The 23,371-nt window shown below is 50.0% G+C and overlaps 1 protein-coding gene across 4 annotated transcripts; it reads right to left on the bottom strand.

Annotated features, from left to right (window-relative positions):
* Positions 1–322: 322 nt before the first annotated feature.
* LOC103190281 lies at positions 323–23,007 on the bottom strand. Of its 4 annotated transcripts, none has more exons than XM_042342058.1 (4): positions 22,879–23,007; positions 9,396–10,614; positions 3,946–4,716; positions 323–1,685 (listed from the first exon to the last, which is right to left on the bottom strand). In XM_042342058.1, exons 2-4 carry the CDS (start codon positions 10,398–10,400, stop codon positions 1,227–1,229), a joined length of 2,235 nt encoding a protein of 744 aa, XP_042197992.1. In that variant the 5' UTR covers positions 10,401–10,614; positions 22,879–23,007; the 3' UTR covers positions 323–1,226. The 4 variants fall into 4 exon arrangements, with proteins under 4 accessions (XP_042197992.1, XP_042197990.1, XP_042197989.1 ...); XM_042342056.1 differs by lacking the exon at positions 22,879–23,007 and adding an exon at positions 18,487–18,540; XM_042342055.1 differs by lacking the exon at positions 22,879–23,007 and adding an exon at positions 18,423–18,469.
* Positions 23,008–23,371: the final 364 nt, after the last annotated feature.

Here is a 23,371-nt window from a genome sequence, read left to right as displayed (position 1 = left end):
GGCACTGTCAGAGGAGTCTTGAGATGGGCCTTGAAGGAGGCAAGGGAGGAAGTGAGGCAAAGTGACTGTGGGATGGAGTTCCAAAGGGTGGGGGCAGAGAGGCTGAAGGCCCGACTGCTGATGGTGGGTTGGGCCGGGTGGTGTACATGGAGCAGGCCGGTGCCTGCTGAGCAGTGGAAGTGCACAGGTTCATATAGTGTAAGTAAGTCAAAGTTCTATGGAGGAAATGGGGTGAGGGGTGGAGGGGAAAACAACGCAGATTCAATGATGTACAGGAGCTCGCCGGCTTTTTATATCTGAATGACAATAAACCAGTCGTCACTCTTGGAAATTATGATTTATTGACACTAGCTCTCAATTCATTGCAGATTCCAGCAAAACGCATAACAGTGCAAATCTGTCTCCAAGCAGCTCATGAAGGCTTGCAGCACCCTTCCTGGGCTCAGTGCTGACAGCCATTTCACTGTGCTACCCACAGCCTCACACAAGGTTCTTTCTCTTCTCCCTGTTTCACAAGAGGTTGCTTATCAAGCCCCCGATCCCTGGCCACATCAGCCAATTCACTGGTGAGTAAAGGAAACACTAACAGCAAGAAGATGATACACATTGTAGCTTTCAGTTCAATGTTTGTGGAAAATAGCCAATTATTTTATATGCATAATATTTCAATTCTAACCATTTTAATTCTAATGTTTTTTTCAAAGATGAAGGACACAGAAAACTTACCATCTTATTGTCATACAACATATTGGTTTTAAAGGTTTTAACATTAAACAATAAATAGTAAACAGTATTTTCAGTGGGGAAAGAGTTTCTGTCTAACGCATCTACCTCAGTCCTTTATACTTATAGCAAAATACAATGCAAATCTTAGAATTGCAAAAAACAAGTTAGAAACATTTTTTTTAAAAAATAAAGCGACTATTCACAACTGTAGAATTTATAATTCAAGGGGCCTGACTTGGGGGTGGGATACGACGGTGGAGGTGGGGCCTGACTGAAGGGGTAGGGCACGAATGTGGGGGGGGATGGGGGGAGAGGGAGAAAGGGTGTGGATGAATGAGTTAAAGTTATCACAATGCCAAGGGGCATTGCCGTCTTCACCACCACCAATATCAGAATTCATGAGTATCCGTATACGTCTGTGACACTGAATCTAGACCATTGGTGTTTGTTGCTTGTGCAGTTAGTTCACTCTGGTCTACAGTGTGTGTGAGTGAAGGATATCATTCGGACAAATGGGAGAGGGTGTTTAAAGTCTTCCTGCGCATCTCCTCCAGGGCCATTTGCTTTTCTTTCAACATTTCCTTGAGCCGGTTTATCTTTTCGTCCCGCACCGTTTCATCAACTTCCAGTGGGTTGGAAAGTGTGAGATCCTGACTGGCTTCCATCCCGGGCATGTCTAGTTTATGAATAAAGCTGGGTGTGTTCTCTTCTGCAACGTCGCTCAGTTCGAGAGAGGATAAAACCTCCAGACAGTCTGGAGATGTTGCCACTGAGTTCCCAATGTGAGTCATCATGGAAGCTCCAGTCTTAAACTCATTAGAAGATTCCATTTCACACGATTCAACCAGATTTTCACAATGAACATTTCCTTCATCGTTTTTTCTCCTCTTGGTGTTCATTGATTGAGAGTTTGTATCTGAAGTGACGTGATCTGAAGTCTCAGTCTCTTCTGTTGCAACCTACATGAAAGGTTCAAATGATCAGTATGTTCTTCAGCAAAAGATAGAACAAAAAGTTCATCTTCAGGGAACTTAAGAGGCCTATTTTTTGATTCAAACTAGGGTGCTACTAGATATTTTTCTCCTATACAGCAAAGCTATAATGCTAGTCAATGCAAACTGCAACTTATATAATTGTTAATCAATAGGAGTGCTGTAGCGTTTTGGTTAGGGCACTTGTCTCGTAAGCAAGAGGACCCAGGTGGGGTGAAACCTTAGGCAAGTTTCCTTACTCCACACGCCTCTATTTACCCAGCAGTAATTAGGAACCTGGTTGTTAGTCTGCTTTTCCAGGGGTAATAATCCCTTCAAAAAAACAATAAGTGGGTCACTCAATCCACGACTGTTTGTGGGACGCTGCTGTGCGCAATTGGCTGCCGCGTTTCGCCCACAAAATATACAGTCAATTCACTTTACAGTATATTCTGTGAAGCGCTTTGAGACATCTTGAAGACGTGATAAGGCGCTATATCAAATGCAGGGATTATTATTATTATAATAGAGGGCATAGAAACAAAGTGTTATAGCACAGAAACAGGGCATCAAGTCTGTGTTATTTTCCACGAGACCAGAAATCCTAGTCTTGCACCTTTTGTTCCTCTATTAATTGCCTTTGAAAGGAATTACTGGGCTGTGATTGCACAATGGCACTTAGTACAGAATTCTCAATTCTAATTCAGAATGTCTACTTTTTTTTTTGGAAGTGACATCACCGCGCTCACCCCCAACCCCAACCCCACCCCCATTCCCACCCCAACCCCCACTCCCAACCCCACCCCAACCATACTACCGTTAAATAAAAACAAAATTCAGAGTAGTTTTTTTTACCGTTTGTCACCCCAGAGCCGTCCCCTCCTATACTAGGTTATGTTAGTGAGCACTGCATCAACAACAAATTACATTTACACAGCGTCTTTCATGTCAGGAGGATATTCCAAGGTACTAGATAGTCAAGGATTTGGACCTGAATAGAGGGTTAGGATCAGGAGGGGTGGAGGGCAGAGTGGGTACGGTTAGGAGGGTGACCGAAGGCACTATCGAAGAGGAGGGTCTTGAGATGTGCCTTGAAGGAGGAAAGCGAGGGAGCGAGGCAAAGGGACTGTGGGATGGAGTTCCAAAGGGTGGAAACTGATCATCCTGGTTACTTGCAAGAATAAACTAAAATTCAGTGGGAGGAAAACCTTGGGCGAGTGTAAGACCAGTTCCACATACACTGGACACCAGAAATCTTCAGTATTTGGACGGCTCAAAACCCCTACCTCTACTGAAACTAAATGAAGCCACTTTGGGAAGACTCGGATCCTTGAGAAAATCATAGAACGCTCCAGCACAGGCCATTTGGCCATCGTACTTGCTCTAAAGGACCTATGCACTTAGTGCCTCTCTGGTCTGCCTTCTTCCCTTCCATTATAGATTACTTAGATTACCCCCATTTATATTGATCTGTGACTCATGCTTTACACCATGAACTAAAAACAACCACTGAGAAAAACACATTGTGTGGTTCTCGTACAATCACTGAATGAGCTGCAGGACCTACTGCTCACTTTTCCACTACTCACTAGTCTCCTGGCCACACACCACAGGTACCATAAACACTCACCATACGCCACCCACACATGCGCCACACACACTCCACACACACACACACACACACTCACAGCATGCAGGCGCACCACACACTCACCATGCACACACGCACACCACACACTGCACAAACACGGACCACATGTACCCAAATACACACCACACATACGCAAGCACACATCACACCCACCAGACACACGCTTACCACACACAGGCTCACCACACACACACGCACATGCACTACACACGCACACATGGACCAGACCACACGCACCACAACACACGCACACCACACAAAACATGCACCATACACGGACGCACCACACACGCACGACATACACACACATGCACCACAGATTTTCCAAGTCTACTGAATGGTGATTAGAAGCAAGAGTCGGATTAATAGTCCCTTTTCCCATCCCGAGTTTCCAGCAATGAACAGCTAACTTAACGTAGATCAAGAACCAAACCCAGCAGTTCATGGCAGTGTGGCACCAGGCAGTAGGTTTACTAATAGCCATTGGAGGAGCAACTCAGTTAGTCATTTCTAACTTCTCAGTTTTACAAATCTCAACGGTTCCTGCAGCATCAATGTTGAATGTATCAGTATATGACCTTTAGTAAATTGAAATACCTCTTTTCTCTTCCTTTCAAATGTACAAAAGGTTTCCTCTTTGGGACTGGAAGCAATTGGTGAACAGTTTTCCAAATGTACTGGAGTAGGTTGTATGGAGCAGTCTTCAAACTCGAACTTAGGGAGCTCTGGACATCCTTCCAATCCTCCTGGCACCGGATCAGGCTGTGTGGAGATCTTTAATTCCAACAATTTCACCGGGTCAGTCTTCACAGAGAGGTCTGGATATCTTCCGCACTCCTCAGGGAGATTTGGGCATTCTACCAATTTTATTGGGTCAGGTTCTTTGAGAAACTCTGGGGATCCTGCCAATAGGTTGGATTCCTTGGGGAGCTCTGGGCATCTTTCTGATTCCATTGAGCCACATTCCTCAAAGAGCTCAGAGGATTGTGGAACTTTGATGGGATCAGATTTGTTGAAGAGCTGTGGGCATTCTGTCAGTTTTACTGGGTTAGTTTCCTTGCATTGCTCTGGGTATCCTGCATATTCTGCTGGGCCACAATCTTCAGCATGCACTGGGCAGCACTCCAATCCCACTGAGTCAGGCTGTTTGGAAGATGCTGAAATAGTAGCTGCTCGAATTTCTGAAACATGCTTTACGGAAACTTTTGGATGTTTTCCTGACTCCTCTGGTACATGCTTCATGTGTATTCTATGGAGGAGAATTCGAACATCAGAATTGATCCCGGCTTGTAACAATAAGCGTTCATCTTCTGTACATTTATATGTCATACAACTTGCTGCTGTAGGTTTAGGTAACGGCTTCGCAACCTGTAAAAACATGCAATGCAAAGATTCTAATCAGCTTCTCTGATTTTTTTGAAAAAAAATTATAGATCTAACGAGGTATGTGACAAAAGATTGTATTTGAAAACAAAACATCAATTTGCTCTCCAAAACAGAAGTGGCATCTATTTCCCTGGTTGAGAACATGCCCCACAAATTATTACATAGTTGGAGAGTTTGCACCAAGGAACCAAACACAGTTTTTAACTGGGAGCATTATTTATTGGGCAAAAAACAATTATTGCTAGCTTAGCTATCAATTAGTAATATTTTTGCCCAGCAATTTTTTTTCTGATTCTAAGGCACTCTGGCCTGAACATTCTCCAGAATACGACACTGGGTTGGAGTGCAAATGTTTTTTGGTTGGCTGGTGGTAGCTCTACTCCTTTCAAAAGGATAATGTGTACCAAGAGGATTGAAGGGCTGAGGGACGACAATCATTCCATCAACAAAATACACACTTTACAGTATATCCTGTGAAGCACTTTGAGACGTCTCAGTGACGTGATAAGGATTATGCAAACATTATTATTATTATTGTAGCACTGGGAGAGATGCAATTTTGAATTGTATATTGTAGAGAATACAGAGAAGAAATACATTTCATATTGAAATACTGAAAATCAAACAGCAAGTTATATAACTTGGTCGGTATTAAATTAAAAAGAAAAAAAAATGGCCAAATCTTCAGCAAGAAGAGATTAAAAAAACACATTTACCAACATATGACGTATGGAAGGACACCAAACAAAGATATTGAATATTTCATCATTCAGGTCTACATGAATATTTAACTGGTGATACATAGCTGGTAATTAAGGTTGGACTGGTGCAATAACAACTTGCATTTTTATAGCACTTTTCTGCATAAAAATGTCTTGAAGCACTTCAGAAAATATGATTAGAAATAAGGTGAAAGTTATTAAATTGTCAATCAGCACCAACAATGTTCCACAAATGAGATACGCAGCCAATTAAATAGAATTTTGGGGATACATTTAAGATGGGGGTGGGCAGGAGGATATAAAGTTTAACCAGAAGATGACTCCACTCAGCTCCACTCAGTAATGGCAGGGTGATCGGATACATTGACTTTCAACAAAACTTGTGTTCCAGGTTTGATGGATCAAAGAAATATCAGCTGGGGAATATCATACGACCATGTTCGATTCTCGGGCAGGGCAAAACCTTAGGCAAGTATCCTTACTCCACACACCTGTTTACCTACACTAAATAAGAATCCGTTGTTAGTCAATTGGCGAATTGCTTTCCAGGATAATAATCGTTTCAAAAATAAATAAATCCACGATTGTTTGTGGGACGCTGCTGTGTGCAATTGGCTGCTGCATTTCGCCCACAAAATAGAGTCAATTCATTTTACAGTATATTCTGTGAAGCGCTTTTGAGACGTCTCAACGATGTGATAAAGCGCTATATCAAATACAAGGATTATTGTTATTATAGATCATGGAAGAACAGAGAGTGTAACATTACAATGATATCATGTGCTTTTTCCTGGTTTCCATTGATAGTGAGGGAGAACTTTTTGAAAGTACTTTTGATATTTCATTTGTTTTATCAGAGATGCCTGGTCTTCAGTACATTTCTGTAAACATCCAATACAGACACTTCAGGGTAGAGCAATGTACTTCGGGGGATGTCAATTAAAATGACAGTATATTCTATGAAGCGCTTTGAGACGTAAAGACGTCTTGAAGACGTGATAAGGCACAACATCAAATGCAAGGATTATTATTATTCTGTTAATCTGTTGACCACTCCATCCTCATACACCGCCTCTCCTCCTTACTTAATCTTCACTGACCTGCCCTTGCCTGGATTGAATCCTATCTCTCTCACCGTCTCCACTTTGTTGCCTCTAACGGTTTCTCCTCCAGCCCCCGCACTGTCACGTGTGGCGTCCCCAGGGCTCTGTCCTTATCTCCTCTTTAATATCTACATGCTCCCCCTCGGGGACATCATCCACAGACATGGGGTCAACTTCCACATGTACGCGATGACACCCAACTCTATCTCTCTGCCTCCACCCTCAACTCCAGGGCCACTGCTGTCCTGACACTGTCTGTGGGACATCAAGTCCTGGATGAGGGCAAACTTCCTACAGTTGAATGTGAACAAGACTGAGGCCCTCCTGATCGGCTCACGGCAGCGCCTCAGCACCTCAGGCTCCGGCAGCATCGCCCTCCATGGTGTACACTACAACTCACCAGTCAGTCAGGAACCTGGGGGTCTTGTTCAACCCTCAACTGTCTTTTCTTCCCCACATTCAGGCCATGACCCGCTCTGCCTTCCCTCACCTCCGTAACATCGCCCGACTCCACCACTACCTCACCCCTCAGGCCACTGACACTCCTGTTCATGCCTTCATCACCTCCGGCTCCACTGCAAACGCCCTGCGTGTCGGCCTTCCCAACTCCTCCCCCCACAGGCTGCAGATAATCCAGAACTCTGCAGCCCGCGTCCTCTCCCGCACCAAACTCCGTGACCCCATTCTTGCCCAACTCCATTGGCTTCCTATCCTTCAGAGAATCCAGTTCAAGACCCTGATCCTCACATACAAAGCCCTCCATGGCCTCCCTACCTCTGCGAACTCCTAACCCCCTACGATTCCGTCTGTTCCCTCCGCTCAGCCGACTCTGGCTGCTCTACGTCCCCCAACCCACCCGCCCCACCATTGGCGGGAGAGCCTTCAGCCACTCTGGCCCCAACCTCTGGAATTCCATCCCCCAATCACTCCGCCTCGCCTTCTCCTTAGCTTCTTTCAAGTCCGGCCTCAAGACCCTCCTCTTCGACTATGCCATAGGCCACCCCCGTTCCCCTCCCCGCCCTTCCCCCCCACCCGACCCCAGCTCGGATCTGAAATGCTGTCACTGTCCAGTACCTTGGGACGTCCTCCCAACGTGAAAGGCGCTATACAAATGTAATCTTGTTGCTGTTGTTGTAATCCAATAAATGCTATAAAAATGTAGGTTATTTGCTCTTTCTTAGGACAGGAACACCTCTGGACAGTGAGTCTCACTCAATATGGTGTTTGTTTACCAGTATGTGCTGTTCTCCACAGAACAACCTTCAAGGTCCTCAAAACTCCAGGCCAAGCTTTTGGAAATACCGCACTCAAATGCAAACTATTTTCAAAATGCATTCAAGCTTGCAGCAGCTGGCGACTTCAGTAAATGGATAGGAACGGTTGTTCCTATTGCATATATAATACAACAAATGTGCTCCAGAATGACACCAATCGCCCTGATCGGCACCTGGTGGTGAACCTATGAACTGCAAGTTGTCCAGTTCACATCTAGTTTAATTACACCAGATACTCTACCTGCAAGTGGTGCAAATAACACCACCAACAACTTGCACTTATCTAGCGCCCTTCACAAAGGGTAGTGTCCCAGAGCACGACTCCAAGCCAGGGGGAAGGGGGTGATGACCAGTTGGATAGGAAGGTCTTCAGGCACGATCTGAAAATGGGGAAGGCAGGGGCAAGGCGGAGGGGTAGAGGAAGAGAGTTCCAGAGTGTCGAGGCGAAGTGGTTGAAAGCGCAAAATAATCGAGAAATCCAGAGAAAATCCATGCTTTCTATTTCTGAAGTTTTTTCTGCAGAATGAAGCATTTTTTTTGGTTGAAAAGTCAATTAGGTTATTGTACATTTAAGCAATAGAGTTAAACAATCTCTTCTAGATATTGCGCCTATAATAGTGAAGCAGCTCAAAAGAGTTTTATAGAAAACTGCTGACTGACTTTTCTACACTACAAAATTAGCTCCACAGTTTATTTTGCAGTATATACTGTGAGGCAATTTGAGACAAAAACATAATAAGGCGCTATATCAAATGCAAGGATTATTATTTACTGGCAGAGTGGCTGGGGAAGTGGATGGTGGAAAGAGGGGGGAGAGAGGGAAAGGGAGAGAGGGAAAGGGAGAGAGAGGGGAGAAAAAGGTTGGAGAGAGCTCAGGAGAGAAAGAGGAGGGTGGGAGTTGAAGAGGGGGAAAGAGAAGGGGAGAGGGGGAGAGAAAGAGGGAGGAGGAGGGACAGAGAGGGGATGGGGGAGGGATTCTCTCTCAGGCACTCTCTCCTCTCTCACTCAATTACTCTCTCACTTCCCTTCTCACTCTCGCTTCCCTCTTACACTCAACCGCCCCCTCTCAATCTCTCTCTCTTCCCCACTTTCTCTCTCCCTCTCCCCTCTTCCCCCTACTCTCTCCCCGCCCTCTCCTTTCTCATCCACTCTCCCCCTCTCTCTCTGGGACGTCGTCCCGACGTGAAAGGCACTATACAAATATTGTTGTTGTTGATAAGACTTGCTGAGGCACGTTGAGTCCTGCCACCCACCGACTCCTGCCGCTGCTCTGGGAGGATGTTCACTGGGGAGGGAGTGGATGTTGCAACGATGGAAATGGTCGTGAGCTGCATAAAATCACCCACGGGCTGCCTGTTAGACCATGCGGTGCTAGACCATTATTTTGTGGTCACAGCTTAGTTGTTCTGTGCTAATGGTATACAACTCTTACACAAAGGTAACCAAACATGGTGCAAAAGACTGCTGGTAGATGCAGAATCATGCACACTATGGAAATGATTTATGGGATGGATCCAAAAAGGAATCCAAGTCCCATACATTTAAGCTTTCAAAAGGTTCACCTTGTGGGTCAGGTCCAATCCATTCTGACCCAAGTCTTGAACGTCCTTCTTCATTCTGTCCTGGTGAATGAATGAAGTTTCAGCTTTTGTGCCAGATTCGGGATATTTTAAAGAGACTTTCCTCTTGATGGTAGGTTTGTGGTGTCCATCAGGCGGTTGGCTGCCTGCATTCTGCTTTGTGGTTGTGCATGAGGTTGGGATGTTTGGCAGCCGCTGTGGGGGCTGTGCTGAGGCCATCACTGGCGATGACCTTTTTTCAGAAACAGTTGGAAGATCAACGCTTTTTTGGGCCAAGAAGTAGAGTTGGCTGTTGTAGAGCAGCAACGCATTCTCCTTGAAAGAAGTATGGGCACTCTTGATCTCCATTGGAAGGCTGGAGCAAGCCTGCAGGAGGTTCTCAACGCTGCCCCCATTCGCTTGTTGCTTCACAAATTTCTTCAACACCTGAGAGGCCAGATTGTTGCAGAATTTCACAGAAACTGGTGTGGGAGTGATGGCACCTTCCCTCCCCACCCTGTTCACTTTGGGGTCAGATGTCCGCACAGGAGGAGGTTTGCTGGGCTCTTTGGTCTCAGGGGAAGCGGATTCAGCTGTCTGAACTGGATCAGTGGCTGACATTGTGCTCTTACGTGGGGAAGCCAGAGGGAATAGGTGCTTGTGGTCAGCAGCCTTTATTTGCAACACAGGGCAGATGTAAATTGCTGTTGTCAGCCTGTTGCTCTCAGCAACCTTGGGGAGGCCACGTGATCCGCCAAAGATCTTCTGCTGAACCGCGAGAGGCAAGGAGGCAGTGTTAACACATCGGACCTCAGAGTTTACTGGGATCTGAATGTAAGTACCCGGGCTGGGCATGTTCCGAATGGCTCCAGAGCTCATTCTTGCATTGCTGAGCACTGAGGAAGGGCTGCTGCTGGCACAAGGCGTGCCCAACTGTTGGCCCGGAGCTTGGGAGACCGTTGGGCTTTGGTGGACATTGTTGAATTGATTTGTAGCATTTTTATTCATGGTTCTTTTCTAGCGTCCTTGTGGCAAGGCGAGCTCGTGGTTTCAGTCACTTCTGGAAGACTGTTTGTGGATTATCAAATTGGTCCTTGAGAATCTCAATATTCAGGTTCTCATGTTCAACACACCCTGGAGTGTAGGAGGAAATGGCCTCTTGCCTTTGAGGGGAATCCACTGCCCGTCTGCCCCCAACGAATCCAGATGATGCGTCGAAATCCTGAAAAACACACAAGAGCAAAGTAGGATGAATTACACTCGATGTTGCTAAATCTACCAGCAAACAGACCATCTACCATGAATAATACTGTGTTTAATACTCTGAGGGCACCATCATGTAAAAGCATCTTATTACTGAATCTAATTGTGTTCAGCTCCTTGGGCTGTCCTCCCGACGTGAAAGGCGTTATACAAATGTAATCTTGTTGTTGTTTAGGGGAGGGGAAGGAAGAGGTTTAAACACCATAGACAGCAAGAAGACTGATGGCTTTGAAAATGCCCCTAATACTGTGGAGAAGCATAACCAAGTGAGTTCTCTCTCCGCTTTTAAACTGTGTGCACAAAAGAATCGAGACTTCTCCAGAAATAATGTTACGCAAGAGATCTGTCTGTCTATCCACCAGCGTCCGACCAGGAGACTGCGGTCTGGACGTGAGTCCCGGTAATCAATCAAATCTAAACCTAAAGCGTAACTCAATCTTTCATTTATAAACTTCCTGATTTTAATCTGGCATACATACCCGGCCCCCGGCCCCCTGCCCCGCCCCCAGCACCCAGCCCGGCCCCCAGCACCCAGCCCGGCCCCCAGCCCGGCCCCAAGGCACCAGCCCAGCCCCCAGCCCTGAGCTCCCAGCCCGGCCCCCGGTCCCTAGCCCGGCCCCCAGCCCTGAGCCCCGAGCCCGGCCCCGAGCCCCCAGCCCCGAGCCCCCGGCCCCGCGCCCCAGCCCGAGCCCGGCCCCCAGCCCCGCCCCCAGCCCGGCCCCAGCACCCAGCCCGGCCCCCAGCCCGGCCCCAAGGCACCAGCCCAGCCCCCAGCCCGGCCCCCAGCCCTGAGCTCCCAGCCCGGCCCCCGTCCCTAGCCCGGCCCCCAGCCCTGAGCTCCCAGCCCGGCCCCCAGCACCCAGCCCGGCCCCCAGCACCCAGCCCGGCCCCAGCCCTCAGCTCCCAGCCTGGCCCCCAGCACCCAGCCCGGCCCCCAGCACGGACCCCAGCACCCAGCCCGGCCCCCAGCACCCAGCCCGGCCCCCCAGCCCCGAGCCCCCAGCCCCGAGCCCCAGCCCGGCCCCCCAGCCCCGAGCCCCCCAGCCCTGCCCCCAGCCCCGAGCCCCCAGCCCGAGCCCCCAGCCCCGAGCCCCCGGCCCCCACCCCGAGGCCCCAGCCCGGCCCCCAGCCCTGAGCCCCCAGTGTACACAGTGTGGGGGGGCCTGATGTTGGAAGCTCAGGATTGATGGGCGCTGCCTGTGCCACTGTCTATCAGTCTGTCTGCTCTCCCCCTAGTGTGTTCCTGCCCGCCTCCCCGCCCCGCCCGCCTCCCCGCCCCGCCCGCCTCCCCGCCTTCCTCCCCGCCCCGCCTGCCTCCCCCCCCGCCCCCCCCGCCCCCCCCGCCCCGCCCGCCTCCCCGCCCCGCCCGCCTCCCCGCCCCGCCCGCCTCCCGCCCCGCCTTCCTCCCCGCCCCCCCCCCGCCCGCCTATCCGCCCCGCCCGCCTCCCCGCCCCGCCGCCTCCCCGCCCCGCCCCGCCTTCCTCCCCGCCCCACCGCCCCGTCTGTCTCCCCGCCCCGCCCGCCTATCCGCCCCGCCCGCCTCCCCGCCCCGCCGCCCCGTCTGTCTCCCCGCCCCGCCCGCCTATCCGCCCCGCCTGCCTCCCCGCCCCGCCCGCCTCCCCGCTCCGCCCGCCTCCCCGCGGGCCCTGTCTCCCCGCCCCGCCTGCCTCCCCGCGGGTCCTGTCTCCCCGCTCCGCCTCCCTCCCCGCGGGCCCTGTCTCCCCGCCCCGCCCGCCTCCCCGCGGCCCTGTCTCCCCGCTCCGCCTCCCTCCCGCGGGCCCTGTCTCCCCGCCCCGCCCGCCTCCTCGCGGGCCCTGTCTCCCCGCCCCGCCCGCCTCCCCGCGGGCCCTGTCTCCCCGCTCCGCCCACCTCCCCGCGGGCCCTGTCTCCCCGCCCGCCTCCCCGCGGGCCCTGTCTCCCCGCTCCGCCCGCCTCCTCGCGGGCCCTGTCTCCCCGCCCCGCCCGCCTCCCCGCGGGCCCTGTCTCCCCGCTCCGCCCGCCTCCCCGCGGGCTCTGTCTCCCCGCCCCGCCCGCCTCCCCGCGGGCCCTGTCTCCCCGCCCGCCCGCCTCCCCGCGGGCCCTGTCTCCCCGCCCCGCCCGCCTCCCCGCGGGCCCTGTCTCCCCGCCCGCCCGCCTCCCCGCGGGCCCTGTCTCCCCGCCCCGCCCGCCTCCCCGCGGGCCCTGTCTCCCCGCCCGCCCGCCTCCCCGCGGGCCCTGTCTGTTTATCAGCTGCGCTCATCTCCCATATGGACCCTCCTTGCGAATGGCTTTCTCTCCCTCCCTCCCCTTCACACTCTCTCCCCTCAGCACACAGTAAAGCAAGGTCACCTCATCCACTCACTCACACGCACTCACACTCACTCACTCTCTCACTCTCTCTCACTCACTCTCTCACTCTCTCTCCCACTCACTCTCTCTCCCACTCACTCTCTCTCCCACTCACTCTCTCTCCCACTCACTCTCTCTCCCACTCACTCTCTCTCCCACTCACTCTCTCTCTCTCACACACTCACTCTCCCTCACACATTCACAGGCTCTCTCACACTCTCTCCCTCACTCACACTCTCACACTCCCACTCTCTCACGTTCTCTCACACTTTCTCACACACTCTCACTCACTCTCTCTCTCTCACGCCCACTCTCTCTCACTCTTTCTATCGCACTCACTCTTTCTATCGCACTCACTCTTTCTCACACTCACTCTTTCTCACTCACTCTCTCTCACTCACTCTCTCTCACTCACATTCACTCAGTCACTCACACTCACTCACTCTCTCTCACTCTCACTTAGTCACTCTCTCTCTCTATCTCACTCACTCACTCTCTCTCACACTCACTCTCTCAGGCTCTCTCACACTCTCTCCATCACTCCCACTCCCTCACACTTTCTCACTCACTCTCTCACTCACTTTCACTCTCTCACTCACTCTCACACTCACTCACTCACTCTCTCACTCACTCTCTCGCATTCTCTCTCACACTCTCTGACATTCACACTCACATTCACATTCTCACACTCACTCACTCTCACTCACTCTCTCACTCACACACTCACACTTTCTCACACTCTCTCACACTCACTCTCTCCCTCACTCACACACTCACACTTTCTCTCACTTTCTCTCACACTTTCTCACTCACTCACACTCTCACTCTCTCTCTTACGCACACTCACTCTCACACTCACTTTCTCTCTCATACTCTCTCTCACACTCGCACACTCACACTCGCACACTCACACTCGCACACTCACTCTCGCACACTCACTCTCGCACACTCACTCTCGCACACTCACTCTCGCACACTCACTCTCGCACACTCACTCTCGCACACTCACTCTCGCACACTCACTCTCGCACACTCACTCTCGCACACTCACTCTCGCACACTCACTCTCGCACACTCACTCTCGCACACTCACTCTCGCACACTCACTCACTCACTCTCTCTCTATCTCTCTCACTCACACTCACTCTCTCAGGCTCTCTCACACTCTCTCCCTCACTCCCACTCTCTCACACTTTCTCACTCTCTCACTCACTTTCACTCTCACACTCACTCTCTCTCACTCTTACACTCTCTCTCACATTCACACTCACTCTCTCACACTCACTCGCTCTCACTCACTCACTCTCTCACTCTCTCACGCACACTCACTCTCACACTCACTCACTCTCTCTCCCACTCTCTCTCTCCCACTCTCTCTCTCCCACTCTCTCTCTCCCACTCTCTCTCTCCCACTCACTCTCTCCCACTCACACTCACTCTCTCACTCTCTCCCACTCACTCTCTCTCACACTTTCTCACTCACTCTCGCTCTCTCACCTTCTCACTCACACTCTCTCTCACGCTCTCTCACTCACTCTCACACTCTCACTCACTCTCACACTCTCTCACTCTCTCACTCACTCTCTTGCATTCTCTCTCACTCACTCTCTCACGCACACTCACTCTCCTCACTCTCTCTCTCTCACACTCATTCTCTCTCACACTCACACTCACTCACTCTCATTCATTCTCACTCTCCCTCACACTCACTCTCTCTCACACACTCTCTCACTCTCTCAGGCTCTCTCACACTCTCTCCCTCACTCACACTCTCTCACACTCCCTCTCTCTCCCTCACACTCACTCTCTCTCACACTCATTCTCTCTCCCACTCACACTTTCTCACTCACTCTCTCTCTCACTCACTCTCTCGCATTCTCTCTCACACTCACTCTCTCTCTCTCACACTCCCACTCACTCTTTCTCCCTCACACTCACTCTCTCACTCTCTCACGCTCTCTCACACTCTCTCCCTCACTCACATTCTCTCACACACTCTCTCACACTTTCTCACTCTCTCTCTCTCACTCACTCTCACTCTCACTCTCCCTCACACTCACTCTCTCTCACACACTCTCTCACTCTCTCAGGCTCTCTCACACTCTCTCCCTCACTCACACTCTCTCACACTCCCTCTCTCTCTCTCACACTCATTCTCTCTCCCACTCACACTTTCTCACTCACTCTCACTCACCTTCTCACACCTTCTCACTCACTCTCACTCTCGCATTCTCTCTCACACTCACTCTCTCTCTCACATTCACACTCTCTCCCACTCTCACTCACTCTTTCTCCCTCACACTCACTCTCTCTCACTCTCTCACGCTCTCTCACGCTCTCTCACACTCTCTCCCTCACTCACACTCTCTCACACTCCCACTCTCTCTCACACTTTCTCACTCTCTCTCACTCTCACACTCACTCTCTCTCACTCTCTCAGGCTCTCTCACACTCTCTCCCACTCTCTCTCTCTCCCTCACACTCACTGTCTCTCTCACTCACTCTCTCTTCCACTCACACTTTCTCACTCACTCACTCTCTCACTCACGCTCACTCTCTCACTCTCACTCACTCTCACACTTTCTCACTCTCTCTCACTCTCACTCTCACACTCTCGCATTCTCTCACACTCAGTCTCTCACTCACTCGCTCTCACTCACTCTCACACTCACTCTCTCATGCACACTCACTCTCACTCACCTCACTCTCTCTCTCTCACTCACTCTCACACTCATTCTCTCTCACACTCACTCTCACTCATTCATTCTCACTCACTCTCTCTCACTCACACTCTCACTCACACTGTCTCGCTGTCTCACTCTCTCTTGTCTCACTCTCTCTTGTCTCACTCTCTCTTGTCTCACTCTCTTGTCTCACTCTCTTGTCTCACTCTCTCTTGTCTCACTCACTCTCTCATTCACTGTCTCTCACTCACTCCCACACTCACTCATTCTCTCTCACACTCTCTCACAATCACTCTCTCCGGCTCTATCACATTCACTCTCTCACACATTCTCTCACTCTCTCACCCTCTCTCACACTCATCTCTCACACTCACTCACATTCACTCTCACACTCACTGTTTCTATCTCGTACACTCTCTCTGACACTCACTCTTTCTCATACTCACTCTTTCTCACATTCTCTCACTCACTCTCTCTCACTCACTCTCTCGCACTCACTCTCTCGCACTCACTCTCTCGCACTCACTCTCTCGCACTCACTCTCTCGCACTCACTCTCTCGCACTCACTCTCTCGCACTCACTCTTTCGCACTCACACTCACTCACACTCACTCACACTCTCATTCATTCTCACTCTCTCTCACTCACTCTCACACTCACTCTCTCTCACTCTCTCACACTCACTCTCTCACACTCACTCTCTCACACTCACTCTCTCACACTCACTCTCTCACACTCACTCTCTCACACTCACTCTCTCACACTCACTCTCTCACACTCACTCTCTCACACTCACTCTCTCACACTCACTCTCTCACACTCACTCTCTCACACTCACTCTCTCACACTCACTCTCTCACACTCACTCTCTCACACTCACTCTCTCACACTCACTCTCTCACACTCACTCTCTCACACTCACTCTCTCACACTCACTCTCACACAGTAACTCACTCTCACACACTCTCACACTCACTCACTCACTCTCACACTCACTCACTCACTCTCACACTGTCTCAGACACACTCACTCTCTTGTGCGCTCACCCACTAATGCTCTCTCTCACGCACACTCACTCTCTCACGCACACTCACTCTCTCACTCACACTCACTCTCTCACGCACACTCACTCTCTCACGCACACTCACTCTCTCCCGCACACTCACTCTCTCCCGCACACTCACTCTCTCCCGCACACTCACTCTCTCCCGCACACTCACTCTCTCCCGCACACTCACTCTCTCCCGCACACTCACTCTCTCCCGCACACTCACTCTCTCCCACACTCACTCTCTCCCACACTCACTCTCTCCCACACTCACTCTCTCCCACACTCACTCTCTCCCACACTCACTCTCTCCCACACTCACTCTCTCCCACACTCTCTGACACTCACTCTTTCTCTCACTCACTCTCTAACACTCTCTCGCACTCACTCTCTCTCGCACTCACTCACTCTCTCACTCACTCTCTCACTCTCTCACTCTCACTCATTCTCACTCACTCTCACTCATTCTCACTCTCTCACTCTCTCACTCATTCTCACTCTCTCACTCATTCTCACTCTCTCACTCATTCTCACACACTAACCCTCACACTCACCCTCTCTCTCACTCATTCATTCTCACACTCACTCACACACTCATTCACTCTGACACTCACTCACTCACTCTCACTCACTCTCACACTCACTCACACTCTCACACTCTCACACACACTCATGCTCTCTCTCACACTCACTCACACACACTCCCTCTCACTCTCTGACTCTCACTCACTCTCTCAAACTCACTCTCACTGGCTCACACACACTCTCTCTCACACATACTCTCTCACGCACTCACCCACTCTCACACTCATGCTCTCTCTCACACTCACTCTCTCACACTCACTCACTCACTCTCTCATACACTCACTCACACTCACTCTCTCTCTCGCATGCTCTCTCACACTCACTTTCTCTCACACTCTGTCTGACACTCACTCTCACACTCACACACTCACTTTCTCTCACACTCTGTCTGACACTCACTCTCACACTCACTCTCTCACACTCACTTTCTCTCACACTCTGTCTGACACTCACTCTCTCACACTCACTCTCTCTCGCACGCTCTCTCACACTCATTCTTTCTCACACTCACTCTCTCTCACTCACTCTCACTCAGTCTCTCTCTCTCACACTCACTCCCTCTCACACAGACACAGTTACTCACTCGCCACGAGTCGCTGTTACAAGATGGCGGGTCCCGGGCTTCGGGCCCAACTGTGCCGTCCCCGGGGTTTGGCCCGGGGGGGGGGGGCCCGGGGGGGGCGGGGAGGGGTGGAGGGCGGCCCGGGGGGGGGGGCGGCCCGGGGGGGGGGAGGGGTGGAGGGCGGCCCGGGGGGGGGGGGCGGCCCGGGGGGGGGGGGGCCCGGGGGGGGCGGGCCGGGGGGGGGGCGGCCCGGGGGGAGGGGGCGCGGCGGGAGGGGGGGGGGGGCGGCCCGGGGGGTGGGGCAGCCCGGGGGGGCGGCGGCCCGGGGGGGGGGGCGGCCCGGGGGGGGGGGGGCCCGGGGGGGGGGGGCGGCCCGGGGGGGGGGGCGGCCCGGGGGGGGGGGCGGCCCGGGGGTGGGGGGCGGGAGGGGTGGAGGGCGGCCCGGGGGGGGGGCGGCCCGGGTGGGGGGGGGCTCACAGACACCAAGGTAAGCGAGCCCCGGGGCCTGGGCCCGGTCCGGCAGCTCCCTCTCCCCCCGTCCCTCCCTCCCTCACACTCACTGTGCAGCGCTGTCGCTGAGTGCGGTTCAGGAAAGATCCCATTGCAGACGGACGGGATCTTTACCTCAGCGGCTTCCCTGCAGTTACAGCTGGTGCCGCCGAATCACAGTGGCGCTGTGGCCACGCGCGTCACAACGCCCCTCCCACTGAGCCCCTCCCACTGAGCCCCTCCCACTGAGCCCCTCCACTGAGCCCCACCCACTGAGCCCCTCCCACTGAGCCCCCACCCACTGAGCCCCTCCCACTGAGCCCCACCCACTGAGCCCCTCCACTGAGCCCCACCCACTGAGCCCCTCCACTGAGCCCCACCCACTGAGCCCCTCCACTGAGCCCCACCCACTGAGCCCCCACCCACTGAGCCCCTCCCACTGAGCCCCCACCCACTGAGCCCCTCCACTGAGCCCCACCCACTGAGCCCCTCCACTGAGCCCCACCCACTGAGCCCCTCTGCACTGAGCCCCTCCAACTGAGCCCCTCCACTGAGCCCCACCCACTGAGCCCCTCCACTGAGCCCCACCCACTGAGCCCCTCCACTGAGCCCCACCCACTGAGCCCCACCCACTGAACCCCTCCACTGAGCCCCACCCACTGAGCCCCTCCACTGAGCCCCACCCACTGAGCCCCTCTCCACTGAGCCCCTCCCACTGAGCCCCCACCCACTGAGCCCCTCCCACTGAGCCCCACCCACTGAGCCCCTCCCACTGAGCCCCCACCCACTGAGCCCCCACCCACTGAGCCCTCCTACCAAGGTACAGCTATATACACACACTATACTATATACACTATATACTGTACACACTATGTACTATACACACTATATAAAGTATATACAATATACACTATACACAATATAAACACTATATACGATATACATTGTATACACTGTACACACTATGTACACAGCCTCTGTGGGGGGAGGAGTTGGGAAGGCCGACACGCAGGGCGTTTGCAGTCGAGCCGGAGGTGATGAAGGCATGAACAGGAGTGTCAGTGGCCTGAGGGGTGAGGTAGTGGTGGAGTCGGGCGATGTTACGGAGGTGAGGGAAGGCAGAGCGGGTCATGGCCTGAATGTGGGGAAGAAAAGACAGTTGAGGGTCGAACAAGACACCCGGGTTCCTGACTGACTGGTGAGCTGTAGTGTACACCATGGAGGGCGATGCTGCCGGAGCCTGAGGTCCTGAGGCGCTGCCGTGAGCCGATCAGGAGGGCCTCAGTCTTGTTCACATTCAACTGTAGGAAGTTTGCCCTCATCCAGGACTTGATGTCCCACAGACAGTGTCAGGACAGCAGTGGCCCTGGAGTTGAGGGTGGGGGCAGAGAGATAGAGTTGGGTGTCATTGCGTACATGTGGAAGTTGACCCCATGTCTGTGGATGAAGTCCCCGAGGGGGAGCATGTAGATATTAAAGAGGAGACAAGGACAGAGCCCTGGGGGACGCCACACGTGACAGTGCGGGGGCTGGAGGAGAAACCGTTAGAGGCAACAAAGTGGAGACGGTGAGAGAGATAGGATTCAATCCAGGCAAGGGCAGGTCAGTGAAGATTAAGTAAGGAGGAGAGGCGGTGTATGAGGATGGAGTGGTCGACAGTCTCGAAGGCGGCAGAGAGATCGAGGAGGACAAGGAGGCAGAGGGAACCCTGATCACAGATGTTCAGAACGTCACTAGTGACTGTGACCCCCAGGGCTGTTTCCGTGCTGTGGGCAGTGTGGAACCCGGTTTGGAGGGGTTCATAGAGGGAGTGGCAGGAGAGAAAGGAGCGGAGCTGGGAAGCGATGACTCATTCCAGAACCTTGGAGAGGAATGGAAGGTTAGAGATGGGGCGGTAGGTATTATACACTATACACACTACATACTATATACACTATATATTATACACACTATACACATATAAACAATATACCATACACATCATATACACTATATACTATACACACTATATGTATTATATATAGAACACACTCTATACTATACACTACATACACTATACTATGCACATTATACATACCATATACATTATATACCATGCACACTATATACTATACACACTATATATACGATATATTATACACACTATATACACTATGCACACTACATACACTTACTATACACATGCACACACTATACACACTTTATACACTATATATTACATATGCTATATTCAATACACTATATAAACTATATACTATACACACTATATACAATATACTATACACACAATATACACACTACACTATACACACTATATAAACTATGTACTATACACACGATGTACCATACACACTATACACACTGTACACGCTATATACACTATATTATACACATTATATACTATACACACTATACACTATACACACACTACACTATGTACACTATATAAACTATGTACTATACACACTATATACTATACACACAATACACACTGTACACACTATACACACGATATACTATACACACTATATACATGATATACTATACACACTATATACACACTACACTATGCACACTATATAAACTACATACTGTACACACTATATACTATACACACTGTACACACTATATACACTATATACTATACACACTATATCCACTATATACCATACACACTATACATACTATATACTATACACACTATATACACACTACACTATACACACTATATACACTATGTACTATACACACTATACACACCATATACACAATAAACACTATATACGCTATATACTATACACACTATACATATTATACACCATACACACTATATACACACTACATTATACACACTATGTAAACTATGTACTGTACACACTATATACTATACACACTATATACACTATATACTATACACACTATACACCGTATACAATACACACTACACACTATATACTATAGAAAATATATACTATGTGCACTATATGTCGTACACATTATATACACTATACGCACTATATACTACATACAGTGTACATACTATACACGCTATATACACTACACACTATATACACTATATACTATATATACTACACACAGTATATACAACATACACGCTATGTATAAACTATATATACACACTATATACACTATATAGTGCTTAATATATGGTGTATATAATGCGTATAGTATGTATACACACTATATACTATACACACTATATTCACTATATACTATACGCACTATATACACTATATACTATATACACTATACACACTATACACCATACACACTATACAGTATATACTATACACACCATACAAACTACATATTATATACACTATATACACTATAAACTATACACACTATATACAGTATATACTATACACACGATATAATACACACACTATATACACCATACGCTATACATACTAGATAATATATACATTATATACACCATACATTATACACACTATACACACTATACAGCATACATATTGTACACATTATATACACTATACATACTATATAGTATACATATGGTACACATTACATACACACTATATACCACATGTGTTATATACACCATATACTATGCACTATATACACTATAGACTATACACTATAGACACTGTATACTACACACTCCATACAAACTATATACTATACACATTATATACACTATATACAATACACACCATATACAAAACACGCTATATACTATATGCACTCTATACTAGACACGTTATATGCACTATACACACTATATACATTATACACTACATGTATTATATACACTGTATACTATGCACACTATATAATATACGCACTATAGACACTTCATGGAGTCCTGTAGCTCAGTGGTTAGAGCACTCGCTTTGTAAGTGAGAGACCTGAGTTCATTTCCAGGCAGAGGGCGAAACCTCGGGCAAGTTTCCTTACTCCACACAGAGCCTAATAATAATCCCTCCAAAACCCAAAACAATAATAAATTGGTCATATTCAATGTACGACTGTTTGTGGGACATTGCTGTGCGCAATTGGCTGCCGCGTTCGCCCACAAATATACAGTCAATTCACTTTACAGTGTTCTGTGAAGCGCTTTGGGACGTCCTCCCGACGTGAAAAGCGCTATATCAAATGCAACGATTATTATTATTATTAATATTATAATATTATTAATATTATATACTATACACCATGAATTATACATACTATATAGTATACACACTATACATTATATACTATACACACTATATACACTGTATACTATCCACACTATATACACTATGCACACTACATACTTACTATACACATACACTATACACACTATATGCACTATATACTATACACTATATACACTATACTATACACACTATATACACAATATACTATACATACTATACACACTGTGTGAAGCTTGTGTGTGTGTGTGAAGCGTGTGTGTGTTTTCAATGACCCTTTTCCTGGGCCAATGTTCATGTGTTAAATTGTCTGAGCTCAGGTGTGTTTAGAATTGACACGAACCTTCAGTGCTGATGTGTTGCAGCTGTGTTTCGTGCCGGACGGAGCGGAGAGGAGAGGAGAGGAGAGGATTCCAGCTGTGGACAGACCGCTCTCTGCTCTCGTCTTGTCTTCTGGGTCTTGTTCCTCTTCCAGCCTGTGCACTCTGGGTAAGTGCTACATGTGGGCTGGGCTGTGTGTGCGTGTGTGCGTGTGTGTGTGTGTGCGTGTGTGTTATTTCCTCCTGCTCTGGTTGGGTTGATTTCTGCTCTCGGGCGATCAAAAGCCAGTTTATTAAAAACAATCAAATCAAACCTTTGAATTTCAATGCCATCAATATAGCTCGTATTCATCAAAATTGCGAATGCAGTTTTATTGCCATGTTAGAAAGTATTTGTATGTATGTTTGTGGGGTCCTGTTGTGCAGTGGTTAGAGCACTTGCCTCACGAGCGAGAGGACCTGGGTTTGATTCCCGGGCAGAGGGAACGCTTTACTCCACACACCTGTTTACCGAGC

This window comes from Callorhinchus milii, unplaced genomic scaffold, assembly GCF_018977255.1.
Source record: "Callorhinchus milii isolate IMCB2004 unplaced genomic scaffold, IMCB_Cmil_1.0 Scaffold19, whole genome shotgun sequence".
NCBI lineage: Eukaryota > Metazoa > Chordata > Chondrichthyes > Chimaeriformes > Callorhinchidae > Callorhinchus > Callorhinchus milii.
Note: the sequence above shows the minus strand (reverse complement) of the source record. Positions and strands in the feature narration are given on the sequence as shown.